This window comes from Physella acuta, unplaced genomic scaffold (genome assembly GCF_028476545.2).
Source record: "Physella acuta isolate Inbredline_101_S28 unplaced genomic scaffold, ASM2847654v3 ptg001326l, whole genome shotgun sequence".
Taxonomy (NCBI): Eukaryota; Metazoa; Mollusca; class Gastropoda; family Physidae; genus Physella; species Physella acuta.
Window position 1 is genome coordinate 127,938 of NW_026732841.1, and position 13,953 is coordinate 141,890.

At 36.8% G+C, this 13,953-nt stretch overlaps 1 protein-coding gene across 1 annotated transcript; it reads left to right on the plus strand.

The window, feature by feature from the left end:
* The first annotated feature begins 1,365 nt into the window (after window positions 1–1,365).
* On the plus strand, window positions 1,366–10,175 carry LOC131958407 (uncharacterized). Its single transcript, XM_059323425.1, has 6 exons — window positions 1,366–1,496; window positions 1,816–2,079; window positions 6,446–6,694; window positions 6,843–7,022; window positions 8,043–8,168; window positions 9,447–10,175. Exons 1-6 carry the CDS (start codon window positions 1,445–1,447, stop codon window positions 9,608–9,610), a joined length of 1,035 nt encoding a protein of 344 aa, XP_059179408.1. The 5' UTR covers window positions 1,366–1,444; the 3' UTR covers window positions 9,611–10,175.
* Window positions 10,176–13,953: the final 3,778 nt, after the last annotated feature.

Consider the following 13,953-nt stretch of genomic DNA (forward strand, 5'->3'; position numbering starts at 1 on the left):
TGAATCCCCACTATTACGATCAAACTAACATCTTTTTGTATACATAAGTAAGGGCCGTTTACGAATAACTTTTACCTAAACTGCCAGTGCAGTGCCTGGCCGGCGCCGCTAGTAATACAGTAGTAATACTATAAATTTTAGTAGGCCTAAACGACACGCTGCAGAGCTTCACAGGTTCAAAAAAATTTTTTATGAGAATTCACAATAAAAATGTTACGTCATCTTAATCATGTATGGCAATCCATTTCCGTCATTAGAAACATAATTTTTGTCACAACCCCAATGGACTGGAGAAAGTGAACTAAAAAAAAAATTTTTTGTTATTGGCGGATTTACAATATATCGGGGAATATCCACACATGGCAAGTAAATATCTATGGCAATTCCCGATTAGATTCTATATATAGAACTTAGCCTAAACAAAAACTGATTTTTCTAAGGTTATTTTAATATAGTCAAACTACGTCTTAATTTCTTAGACCTGGTGTTTAAAAATAGCAGCTGTTTATAGATCTACACTGGCAGGTTTATCTTTAAATAGTTTTTATCTTTTACTGTAAGCGAGCAGAATTATTTTAGAATTTGGATTCAAATCTCTTCCAGAGTTTCTTCCAGGCATCTCTTCGGGGGGGGGGGGGATTATATAGTAAACATACTTTTACTAGTGTCCGTCAAGAGGCGGGGGGGGGGGGGGGGGGGGGGACATATGTCCCCGGGCGCCGACCTTAGAGGGTTGGAAAAACAAATTGACAGTTTGAGGGGGGGGGGGGATTGCAAACCGAAAGTTTGTCCCCGGGCGCTGGGAAGGGTCACCACGCCTGTGTTCGTCCCCCGTTTCACACACCCCCCCCCCCCGGAGAAAAAAGTCTGGAAGAAACACTGATCTCTTCTAGAGCACTTTTAAATTTATCCTAAAGCGGAAAATGTTTCAATTGATTAATAAAAATAGTTCTGGTTTCATCCAGCTCGCCCTAGAGTCTTCACACTGTCCCTAGATTTTGTCCACCCTGTCCATAGACCTCCCCCCCCCCCCATACCCATACCCTCTTGTATTGAGCAATGTTCTGAAAATTTCGTTGAGGAGCAGATCTACTAGAGAATCTAGATTACATATTAAGACTTATTTTATCTTGACATCCCATCTGTTTGTCATGTTGATACGTCAAAAAGTGACTTTTTCGGCGGGCAGGTGATCAGTTGTAGCCCTACTACTTAGAGAGGTGGCAATCTTCAGATAAATACTTAATAATAGGCCCACTAGACTAGATCTAATCTAGATCTTACTCGATCCTTTCAAAACTGGTATACCCGATAACAACCAGAGTGGATTTTCCCGATAAAAAAAACAGGTCTATAAAAAGAAACATAGACGTTTAAATTCAAGTATTTCCTAAGTCATTCCTCGGGATAGCGCTATTCATATATTTACAGTCTAGTGATAATCATGTTTGTCGAATTTGTTGTGATTATTCTACTTATGTCGGGAATCAAATCAAGTGAGTAAAAATGTTTTAAACATGTCACGTATATAATAGAATATGAATATGACCTAAACTTTAAACTCAATATGAATAATAAACTATATACTAATAATATAATAGTCCTACTAAGTAAAAGTAAGTAGATCTAGATCTAGTAAGTATACTAGCTACTAGTTAGTATAGTTAATATTAGTTATTAGTAATATTAGTTACTATCACTATTAGTATTACTAGCAGTTTGGGCCTATCCTATAATAATATTATTTAATTATACTAATTAAAACTATAGTATTAAATATGGTATTAATATACTATATTGTATTTTAATTTGTAGCACCACCAACTTTAGAGGATCTTACAGCACTGAAATGCAGAAGCGAGAAACCCTTCCTATGTCTGCCGTACGGCGTCTGCTACAATGCCGACAGTTTTTGTTACCATGGTTCCATCGAGTCTTGTTTCCCTGGCAACATAACAGCCGAGCAGCTAGAGCAGTGGTGCAGGTCCATTGGCCAACACAGGCCGGAGTTGATGAGAGACACTGCACTGTGTAGCCTCGCATGTCAAGCCAGGTTCTCTTCACTGGACTTGTCAAATGGTCAGTCTCTTACTTGTCAATTGTTTTTTATAGGCCTAATTAAATAGTAATTATTAGGCCTACTAATTAGTAATTATATAATAGTTATTATAACTATAGTAATAGTACTATTACTAAGTAGTAAGTAAGTATTATTATACTAAAAAACGGTAAAATCTTAGTTTAGCGTCGTAAATTCGGCCAAAACTAGTAATGTAGGAGAGAGTGCATTAATGAATATGTCATTAAATATGAGTATATTTTCGTATATTTTGATAAAATATTATAAATAATTGAATAATAGATCACCATTTATGGTCAAATCAATTTAAATATCCTGAAATTAATTTTTATCAACCCTGTTCGAGATAGTAAATTTGCTATTAAAAACAGCAGCCATCTTAAGAAAATGTTATTTAGAGTAGCTTCCCTTTCATTTCTATTCGTATGAAAATGTATTTAAATATGATTGTCTTGTTGTATAGTCCGTATTACAAAGCATTTTTTTTTTTAATTCTGCTCTTTAAAAATTGAATTTCCTAACAAACAACTTTATTAATTCTAGAAGCATTGTGAGATGCAACTTGTATCCATGTTTTAAATCACGTTTTTTTACTAATGTTTATTTGATCTTACTATTACTATATAGTTTGAGTTTTTTCTTATTGTTTGAATGTTCACTATTTTCATTTCAGGTTTTTCTTTTTATCAATTAGTGATTCTATCGTAACCTATGACATTTTTTACTTCTCTTTACCTTAATTAAACCCCAACCTCCGTCATATTTTTGTTGTCAATGTCACAACAAGTCATAAGGGGTCATCCATAAATGACGTCACACTCATAGGGGGAGGGGGGAATTTTGTGACGATGTGTGATGAGGGGGAGGGGGGGGGGGGGGTTCAGATGTTGCGACGTCACATTTTTGCATTATAAAAAAGCAATGTTAGAAAACGAATTTTAGACGTTATTTCGCGTTTTAGATAACTGTTTTAATAAATTGTAATAGTTTAGACAAGATTTTGGAAAAATATCGATGTTTAAAAAAAAATTCAACTGCAATTTTGAGGGGGGGGGGGTGTAGGTTGAGGTGTGACGTCATTTTAGCGGGGGTCTGGCTTTTTGTGACGACGTGTGACGGAGGGGAGGGGGGGAGGTAAAAATCGTCAAAAAAGCGTGACGTCATTTATGGATGACCCCTAATGTAAAAAATTACGCTTTCCTCTGCCTTATCTAAGATCTCTAGCCATAATTTTGACAACAATACATGTTTGTCATCATTTATATATACAGAGAGACAAAATGTACTATCCACCAGCTTCCCCCGTAAAACATCATCTAAAATAATCAGCCACTCCACCCCTTAAGTGCGTGTTGTCATTATGGTTGATCGCAAGCAGTGTTTCTTCCAGACTTTTTTCTCCGGGGGGGCACTTGAAATTTTCGGGGGGGGCGGTAAACTTTCTTCGGGGGGGCGGACACTGTTAAAAGTATATATTTTCTATATGAATTATATAAATTTCATTCCGTTCGGGGGGGCGGTAAAATTTTTTCGGGGGGGCTTCGCCCCCCCGAAGAGATGCCTGGAAGAAACTCTGATCGCAAGTCTCCACCTGCCAGACACATTTTGGTTATCCTTTGTTGTCAAAATGTCAATATCAAGTACCCAAGTGAGTGATATGGGGTTGTCCATAAATGATGTCACATATGATTTGCTACGGGAGTCAGTAAAGATTTGTGACGTCAACTCAGGCGGCTCCGCAATTTATGACGTGTCGGTCTCATGAAAGTAGGTGAACGGGGAAAAATACCTAGGTGGTTGATGGAGAACCTCTATAATGCTTTGTTCAATCAAAATAACGAAAAATAAGCATTAGTATACGTATACCTTGCTTAAAACGAATCATCACAAATGTTGCAAGCCTGCTAGTTTAAGACATTTGGCAAAACGGCCTTAACTTAACACATTATCCCCGTCAAAAAGGCTTGCCACCAAATGCCTGCCGACGAATAAGCCGCGTCTAATGCGGGGCGTTAGGAATACGGCCATTAGCATGGGCCGCGTTAGAGCACCAGTAGGCTATCGCGCTTTGTAAGATGACGTAAATACTTAAATTCAATTTCGCTAAACTGCGCGAAAATTTAGTAATGTTCCATCGTTTGAGGAAATTTATTTTCTTGGACTTAAATTGAAATATCATGTTGACTGTATGGCTCTTAATTTCCGAATATCACTTTTAATGAAATCAAGTTTTAGAACTATAATTTACTTTAATATAAGTGTCATTTTATCGTTTATTGTGCTTTTTAAAAAGCTCAGAGCAGCTTCAAAATCGGACGGCCATCCTGTTTTCACCAAGCTTCTTTTGGAGCTTATTATGGGTAGTCTAGTTCTATACGGTGAGAGCTTAATACCTTTTTAAAGGGGCGAATGTCTCAAGACAGCAAGCTTGCAGAAATAACCACGTACGTTTAAATGGACGAGTGATAGGTGTGTTAGGGGCTGTTTAATGAACACCAACTTATGTAATCAAATTAAACGTCGCATAAGCGTCAAAAAGGCAGTGCTTGTTGTTCGGCGGTACCGGTACATGACGTCACGCGCGAGCGTTATCTCGGTGACGTTGTGCTAAGTGTGGGATGAAACGGTTGGGTTCAAGAAATACGACTCAGCATGCTTTGTACATTTCTCGACCCTTCTTAATAGTTCTATCGTCCCCACTGAGAAAATGGATCACCAATGAATGACGCGTCATACTTCTACAGCTGGTCTTTCTCCCACAACCATCCCCTGTTTTCACGAAAAAAAAACCTGACCCGTCTCCAAAATCACATCGCTGAGTTCTACTCAACCTCTCCCCACCACAAATCACAATTTCTATCTGAAACAATATGTTCATATGTTTGTTCTGTAATAATGCACGCTGTCATTACTATCTTAAGAGCGACGTCATTTATGAGCGATCTAATATTGATTTGCTTACTGCAAATAAAGTGTTCAAAAGTTCGACCTCCCAACAATAGTTGTGGTCTTGGATGCACATTATCAAGTCTGATAAGGTCTATTAGTCATTCATGTCAACTATATTAAAAAAAAGAAAAATTACTATACAGGGGGTCATCCATAAATGATGTCACGCTTTTTTTGACGGTTTTTACCTCCCCCCACCTCCCCTCCGTCACACGTCGTCACAAAAAGCCAGACCCCCCCCTAAAATGACGTCACACCTCAACCTACAACCCCCCTCAAAATTGCAGTTGAATTGTTTTTAAACAGCTATATTTTTCCAAAATCTTGTCTGAACTCTGTCAAAATAGAGTATAAAATCAATTGTTATTACAATGTATTAAAACAGTTTTTTAAAACGCAAAATAACGTATAAAATTCGTTTTCTAACATTGCTTTTTTAAAATGCAAAAGTGTGACGTCGCACCATCTGACCCCCCCCTCCCCCTCATCACACAACGTCACAAAATTACGGACCCCCTCCCCCCTACGAGTGTGACGTCATTTATGGACGACCCCCGGCATATATTAAAGCAATACAAACAATCATATAAAACCACAAAATCAACACAAAAGACATGCGAATAGACAATTTATTGTTTTTAAAACATGGCCGCTGCTTGAATTTACTCATTGTTGTCTCGAACGGAGTAGTTTAAAGTTTATTCCAGGATATTTATGACTGGTTTGGTCTTGGATTGTGATTTGTTATTCAATTATCTGTTATATTATGTAAAATATGACATAAATATGGCCAAATGAAAGAAATATTCATTAGTTACCTTCATCGCACATTACTAGCTACGTTGGAATTTACGACGCTAAACTAAGATTTTACCTAAAAAACTAATAATACTATTATTACTATTATCCTAATATATAATAAAAGGCTGGGACTGGGCTCTAGACAGTATGCCTTGTTCATTTTGTTGTTAACTTGTTACCTGTACTGTTGTAACTAGATCAGATTCTAACTACTTGCTATTATTACTATTAAAGTTTTAAAGCTACTATTAATACTAGAGCTTAACTAATATTAAAATTATAAGGCTAGGGGCCTATATTCTTATTATATATTATATACTATATAGCCCTATATTCTACATTGTTTTATTCTAGGATCTATTAAAAAAAAATTATAGATTCAAGAAACCTAAAAAATACTATATACTATACTACATACTACATACATTGTAACAATGATTGTTTAATAAAACAAGCATGTTATTAATTCAAAATATTAATACATTAATTTAGTTTTAACCAATTTGTTTTTAGTTAGACTTAGTTTTCTTTGTGCTGCAGTTATTATCAAAATAAAAATAACCTTTTAATTAAATAATTACAACTAAAATCCCACTTTTATTAAAACTCTAACAGCTGTGGAGAAACTGGTCAGTATAAAATGTCCAGCAGACAAGCCACTAAAGTGTCTCCCTGCCGGCATCTGTCATGGCTTTGACGAGTACTGCCATGCTGGACAAAACAAATCATGTTTTGATGGGGGGATGTCGGAGGGGGAACTGTTGCGGTGGTGTCAGGTCCATGGGCAGGATGACGTCAGTTCACTGCCAGACCCATCCTGCAAGTTTGCCTGTCAGACAAAGTTTGCAACTTTATTTCATCCAGGTCAGTGCCTTTAAAACATTCAGTCATGTGACTAGGTTTTAAATATCTTTTAAAACATTCAGACTGGGTTTAAAATGGGTTATAAAAACTTGTAAAAAGGCAAAATTTTTAACATAAATTGTAAACAATACATTTTTTATTCAAACAGCCACAGACGCGTGGACGAGCAGAAATATTGCCATCGGTATGGGAGTACTTGCACTCGTGTTCTTCGTGTGGGCGTGCACTTGCACTGTGTGGCTGTTGGTAAAACACAGAGAAGTTTTCTGTGTAGGTCAGCCTAAAGAAGAGATAGAGCTTGAAGAAGTTAGGCCACATGGGAGAGATGGTGAGATTAGTATCTACATTTGTTAAATGTCATGTCATTTGAAGATGGTGAGATTACTATCTACATTTGTTAAATGTCATGTCATTTAAAGATGGTGAGATTAGTATCTACATTTGTTAAATGTCATGTCATTTGAAGATGGTGAGATTAGTATCTACATTTGTCAAATGTCATGTCATTTGAAGATGGTGAGATTAGTATCTACTTTTGTTAAATGTCATGTCATTTAAAGATGGTGAGATTAGTATCTACATTTGTTAAATGTCATGTCATTTGAAGATGGTGAGATTAGTATCTACATTTGTTAAATGTCATGTCATTTAGAGATGGTGAGATTACTATCTACATTTGTTAAATGTCATGTCATTTAAAGATGGTGAGATTAGTATCTACATTTGTTAAATGTCATGTCATTTGAAGATGGTGAGATTAGTATCTACATTTGTTAAATGTCATGTCATTTAAAGATGGTGAGATTAGTATCTACATTTGTTAAATGTCATGTCATTTAGAGATGGTGAGATTAGTATCTACATTTGTTAAATGTCATGTCATTTAAAGATGGTGAGATTAGTATCTACATTTGTTAAATGTCATGTCATTTAAAGATGGTGAGATTAGTATCTACATTTGTTAAATGTCATGTCATTTAAAGATGGTGAGATTAGTATCTACATTTGTTAAATGTCATGTCATTTAGAGATGGTGAGATTAGTATCTATATTTTTAAAATGTCATGTCATTTAGAGATGGTGTGAATAGTATCTACGCAGATATATCTTAAAGAATAGGATGATTGAATTTTACAGTCAGTTCAAGTGATGTAGATTTAATACTGAAAAACACAATATTATTAGGTCATTGAAATAATCTAGATTAGTGAAATTTATCTTTAAAAAAACTGTAATTCAGAACACAATGCTTACATTGGTAACAACAATAAAAAATTTGGTTACATTTTTAATTAAAACCCATGCACCAACTTAAAGTATTATTAAAATATTCAACTTATTCCTCTAGAACCGGGCCAACCACCGGCTAATTTAGGAGATCAAGCCAATCTGGCAGCAGCTGATCCTTCCTATGTGCGTCTTGACGCGCTAGCTGAAACACCGTCAACACCACAGGACATCGACATAGGACAAGGTGAGACTTTAGAAAATTTATCGGACACTTTGACATACGACGTGAGACTAGAAAATTTACCAGAAACTTTGACATACGACGTGAGACTTTAGAACATTTATCGGACACTTTGACATACGACGTGAGACTAGAAAATTTACCAGAAACTTTGACATACGACGTGAGACTTTAGAACATTTATCGGACACTTTGACATACGAGGTGATACTTTAGAAAATTTACCAGACACTTTGACATACGAGGTGAGACTTTAGAAAATTTATCGGACACTTTGACATACAACGAGGTGAGACTAGAAAATTTACCAAACCCTTCGACATACGAGGTGAGACTTTAGAAAATTTACGACGTGAGACTTTAGAACATTTATCGGACACTTTGACATACGAGGTGAGACTTTAGAAAATTTACCAGACACTTTGACATACGAGGTGAGACCTTAGAAAATTTATCAGACACTTTGACATATGAGGTGAGACTTTAGAAAATTTATCGGACACTTTGACATACAACCAGGTGAGACTAGAAAATTTACCAGACACTTTGACATACGAGGTGAGACCTTAGAAAATTTATCAGACACTTTGACATATGAGGTGAGACTTTAGAAAATTTACCAGACACTTTGACACGGTGAGACTTTAGAAAATTTACCAGACACTTCGACATATGAGGTGAGACTTTAGAAAATTTACTGGACACTTCGACATACGAGGTGAGACTTTAAAAAATTTACCGGACACTTCGGCATACAATGAGGTGAGACTTTAGAAAATTTACCAGACACTTTGACATACGAGGTGAGACTAGAAAATTTACCAGACACTTCAACATACGAGGTGAGACTTTAGAAAATTTACCAGACACTTTGACATATGAGGTGAGTCTTTAGAAAATTTACCAGACACTTTGACATACGAGGTGAGACTTTAGAAAATTTACCAGACACTTTGACATACGAGGTGAGACTTTAGAAAATTTACCAGACACTTTGACATACGAGGTGAGACTAGAAAATTTGAATATGTTTTCAACCATGTGATGTTGTACCTACCTAGTCATTTGTTGAGGAGTTTATTAACTTTTTTTTAATCCATTCTCAATTGTAGTAATTACTCTCATAAGGATTTTTGGGTTGACAAATATCTGAAACAAACAAGATAAAATGGGAATGGCCAAAAAGAAGTTTTTAAACTGTTAATAGAATCAAAGAAACAGTATGCAAAGCCTGGTGTGCAATGAAACGAATGTGTTTTTATTTTTTCACATTTCTCGCAGACCCAGAAATCACGGACAACCTGAGAAATGACCTGTTGACAAATAACGTGGCACCAAGCAGCCACCCAGGGGCACAAGTTAGTGTGGAGATCCATAACCCTGGCATTGACCTCACGCCAACCAATGAGACTCAGCCACTTTTAACAAATCCTATCCCTACGTAAACTTGTGGCACAGTACTGCCAACATAAACTCTTGAAATCAGGCTTACCCGTCAGTCAAGTGGACAGTCACATGACTTCAGTCAAATGGTCAGTCATGTGACTTCAAATAGCTTCAAGCATCTGATTCAAATGCTGATGATTTACTCAGCGAGTTATAAGAGTGGGTGACCCACCCATATACTGACCCTTTATCTGACCAGAATTTAAAGCAGACCAAACAGAAGACCAGAGTAAAACCAGAGCCAGTCCTGTAGTTTGGTGATCACCCTGGGTAGGTCTAGCCCAGCCCCCCCCCCCCCCCCTCCAGCTTAAAGGTTTCTGTACCAAATAATTGAATGTGATATTTTTAAGTTTTGAAACTGTACACCTTAATGATCTGTAGTTTTAAGGTTATGAATACAAAATGTGTAATGTGTCTTTAAATAAATTCGTTAATTTTGCATTACATAATTTCCATTGCACTATTTTTATCATGCTTGTAGAGGGTTACTGATATAATGAATACATATTGATATAATGAATACAGATACAGATTGATATAATGAATGTATACAGAAATAAAACAGTGAAACCATTGTAAATTAATTTGCTGAAGTAGTGTTCATATACCCCCCCCTAGTAGTGTTCATATACCCCCCCCAGTAGTGTTCATATACCCCCCCCCCCCCAGTAGTGTTCATATACCCCCCCCCCCCAGTAGTGTTCATATACCCCTCCACCCCCAACAGTTCATATAGATGAAGCTGGCTACATCACGTTCTCGTCCATTAAAACATCATGTTGATTTTTGTACACTCAACATCACACATACAGTCAGACCCACCCCCCTCATAGGCCTACTGCCAAACCACCTACTGCCCCCCCCCTCCAACTTATCACCAACAACAAAAATTTAAAAAGCACCCCACCACCACACCACCCCAAACAAATCAAACGAAAAGAAACATTTTTGTTATTTTTAAAGTTATATAATATTAGTATTATTAGAAAATTTCACCTCCCCCATTTAAAAATCATCCAAATATGTGTAGGCCTACCAATCGAATTCTCCACACCCCCCCTTCCCCCCCCCCCCCCCCCCCCCCCCCCCCACGTGAGTGAAATGTAGCTTTATTTAAACTTGAAGCCTCGACCTATAAATGAAGAAAAGTTTGATATCTTGTCCTAGACACTAAGCCTTGGAGTTACCTACCCAAGAATTACCTACCCTTGGAGTTACCTTACCGAGAATTACCTACCCTTGGAGTTAGCTACCCGAGAATTACCTACCCTTGGAGTTAGCTACCCGAGAATTACCTACCCTTGGAGTTACCTACCCTGGAGTAAACGACACAGCTATCAACCTAGGTTCAATCCCCAAATCTCACGAGAACATTATTCTTCTTTGTCCTTAATTCTAGTGTCGGACTGGATTCCCTCCAACATTATTAATATAACGTATCAACTTGTTATGCGCCATCTAGGCGGTTGACTTAATTTCAGAAGTTGTTTGATTTTAGTCTGACCTAGACAAGTAGCTGTCCCAAGCTATCGAGCCTCATCTCCCGAGGGTCGGGGCCTTGACCGACCACGCCGAACAAGTTAGAGCAAGCAAAATTGAAATTTGGTCGCCAATCTTTTTTTTGGGGGGGATTCTATATGGTTTGCGAGATGTAGAATCTAGATATGAAGGTGGACGTGTTTGATAAATATTTTAAATCTAAACATTGATTTAAAAAAAAATATCGCCAGCTTGATTAATTAATTCATGTTAATTAGTGTAGTGCCAATCATAATTAGTAGCAGTAGGGCCTAGAATAACGTTGGCTTCAGAAGTAAAAAAAAAAAATCTTTACTTCTTTCAGCACGTATCATACAGGCACACCACCTCAGTAGCCATACATACATAACATACATAACATACAGACAGACAGACATACATACATACATACATACATACATAACATACATACATACATACATACATACATACATACATTCATACATACATACATACATACATATAACATACATACATACATACATACATACATTCATACATACATACATACATTCATACATACATACATTCATACATACATACATACATACATACATACATACATACATACATACATACACACATTCATACATACATACATACATACATACATAAATACATACATACATACATACATACATACATACATACATACATACATACATACATACATACATACAAACATAGTCTCCTATGGGATTAAGGACGCCATACCTCACCCTCCCTACAACTATATCGCTAAATGTAAGCTACTAAAACAGAAGGCACGTTAGAATATCTCACACCATTCAACGATTGCACCATTCTATATATAGAACTAGGCCTACTTTAACGAGGTAGGTATAGGGCCTACATTATTTTTAGAATAGATTCCACGTACATCTGGTTTTCCCGACATTATTTTGGACGACTTCAACATAAGAAGATACATCAGACTATGTTTTTTAGTGGGACTTAAATTTAAATTAAAGTAGATGAAGTTCTAGAAAACTAAACGAAGACCTGAAAAAAGTGTTTAAAATTCCATACAGCCGACCTACATGCAAGGAATATAATGAAGCTTAAATTAATTGGTATAGCCTTACTTCTTGCAGATTTGGCCTTTTTATCATGTCATGCAAGTAAGTCAGACTTGACATTATCACTAAAATTTGCTAATTAACTAATTGATGTAATTATTTATCAATGAATTCATTGTTCTAACTTGCTTGACTAAAACTTCGTGTGCAAGACACTTATAATTTTACAAGTAGACGAGTAGGTTTCCCCTTTACAAGTAGACGAGTAGGTTTCCCCTTTACAAGTAGACGAGTAGGTTTCCCCTTTACAAGTAGACGAGTAGGTTTCCCCTTTACAAGTAGACGAGTAGGTTTCCCCTTTACAAGTAGACGAGTAGGTTTCCCCTTTACAAGTAGACGAGTAGGTTTCCCCTTTACAAGTAGACAAGTAGGTTTCCCCTTTACAAGTAGACGAGTAGGTTTCCCCTTTACAAGTACACGAGTAGATTTCCCCTTTTACTGGGAATGATTTATTTGTAACTTTTAACATTATAATATTTATTTTAAAAATGATTCTATAGGCAGTATAGTATACGTCTACTCTTTTTATAGGCTATAGCTATAGTGGCATGTTATTATAATTATAAGGTTACACATTTTATAGCCTTTTAAAAAATCTAAAAAAAAAAATGGTTTAACAAAAACAAGTTACTTCTTTTTGTCGATGTAGATCTAGATCTAGATCAGTGTTTCTTCTAGACTTTTTTCTCCGGGGGTAGGGGGCACGAAGTTTTGGGGGGCGGAGGGGGGGGGGGGGTGCGGACACTGTTAAATGTATATATTTTCTATATACATTCCATTTCGTTCGGGGGGGGGGGGGGCGGTAGACCTGCCTGGAAGAAACTCTGATCTAGATGTTATTAGTTCACACAGAGAGAATTGCCTTTTTTTAATGAAAACTGATTGAAGACATACAATCACATATTAAAGAACTATAAGTATGCTGTGGGTGTGAATGTTGTCACATAAAATTGCAAGCACTCATTAGACCTAGATCTAGTAATGATGTTATCGTATAATGACTGAAAGTTTTATGTGTAGGTCAAAACATTTGTTTGTTTACATTTTTAAAAAGTCCAAGTGGGTTATTTTTAGTTTGATAATTGAGTTAGCCCGGGAGTTGAAAGGTCACACAAAGTTTGTGCTCAGTATTGTACGAACCGTTCAACTGTGTAACTGTAGGACAAAGTGTGTGCTCAGTATTGTACGAACCGTTCAACTGTGTAACTGTAGGACAAAGTTTGTGCTCAGTATTGTACGAACTGTTCAACTGTGTAACTGTAGGACAAAGTGTGTGCTCAGTATTGTACGAACCGTTCAACTGTGTAACTGTAGGACAAAGTGTGTGCTCAGTATTGTACGAACCGTTCAACTGTGTAACTGTAGGACAAAGTGTGTACTCAGTATTGTACGAACCGTTCAACTGTGTAACTGTAGGACAAAGTGTGTACTCAGTATTGTACGAACCGTTCAACTGTGTAACTGTAGGACAAAGTGTGTGCTCAGTATTGTACGAACCGTTCAACTGTGTAACTGTAGGACAAAGTGTGTGCTCAGTATTGTACGAACCGTTCAACTGTGTAACTGTAGGACAAAGTTTGTGCTCAGTATTGTACGAACCGTTCAACTGTGTAACTGTAGGACAAAGTGTGTGCTCAGTATTGTACGAACTGTTCAACTGTGTAACTGTAGGACAAAGTGTGTGCTCAGTATTGTACGAACCGTTCAACTGTGTAACTGTAGGA

Coding starts and splice junctions, on each gene's coding strand:
- LOC131958407 (XM_059323425.1), top strand. CDS start 1,445: ATGTTTGTCGAATTTGTTGTGATTATTCTACTTATGTCGGGAATCAAA. Junction 6,695..6,842: donor TGCAACTTTATTTCATCCAG/GTCAGTGCCTTT, acceptor TTATTCAAACAG/CCACAGACGCGTGGACGAGC. Junction 8,169..9,446: donor GGACATCGACATAGGACAAG/GTGAGACTTTAG, acceptor CATTTCTCGCAG/ACCCAGAAATCACGGACAAC.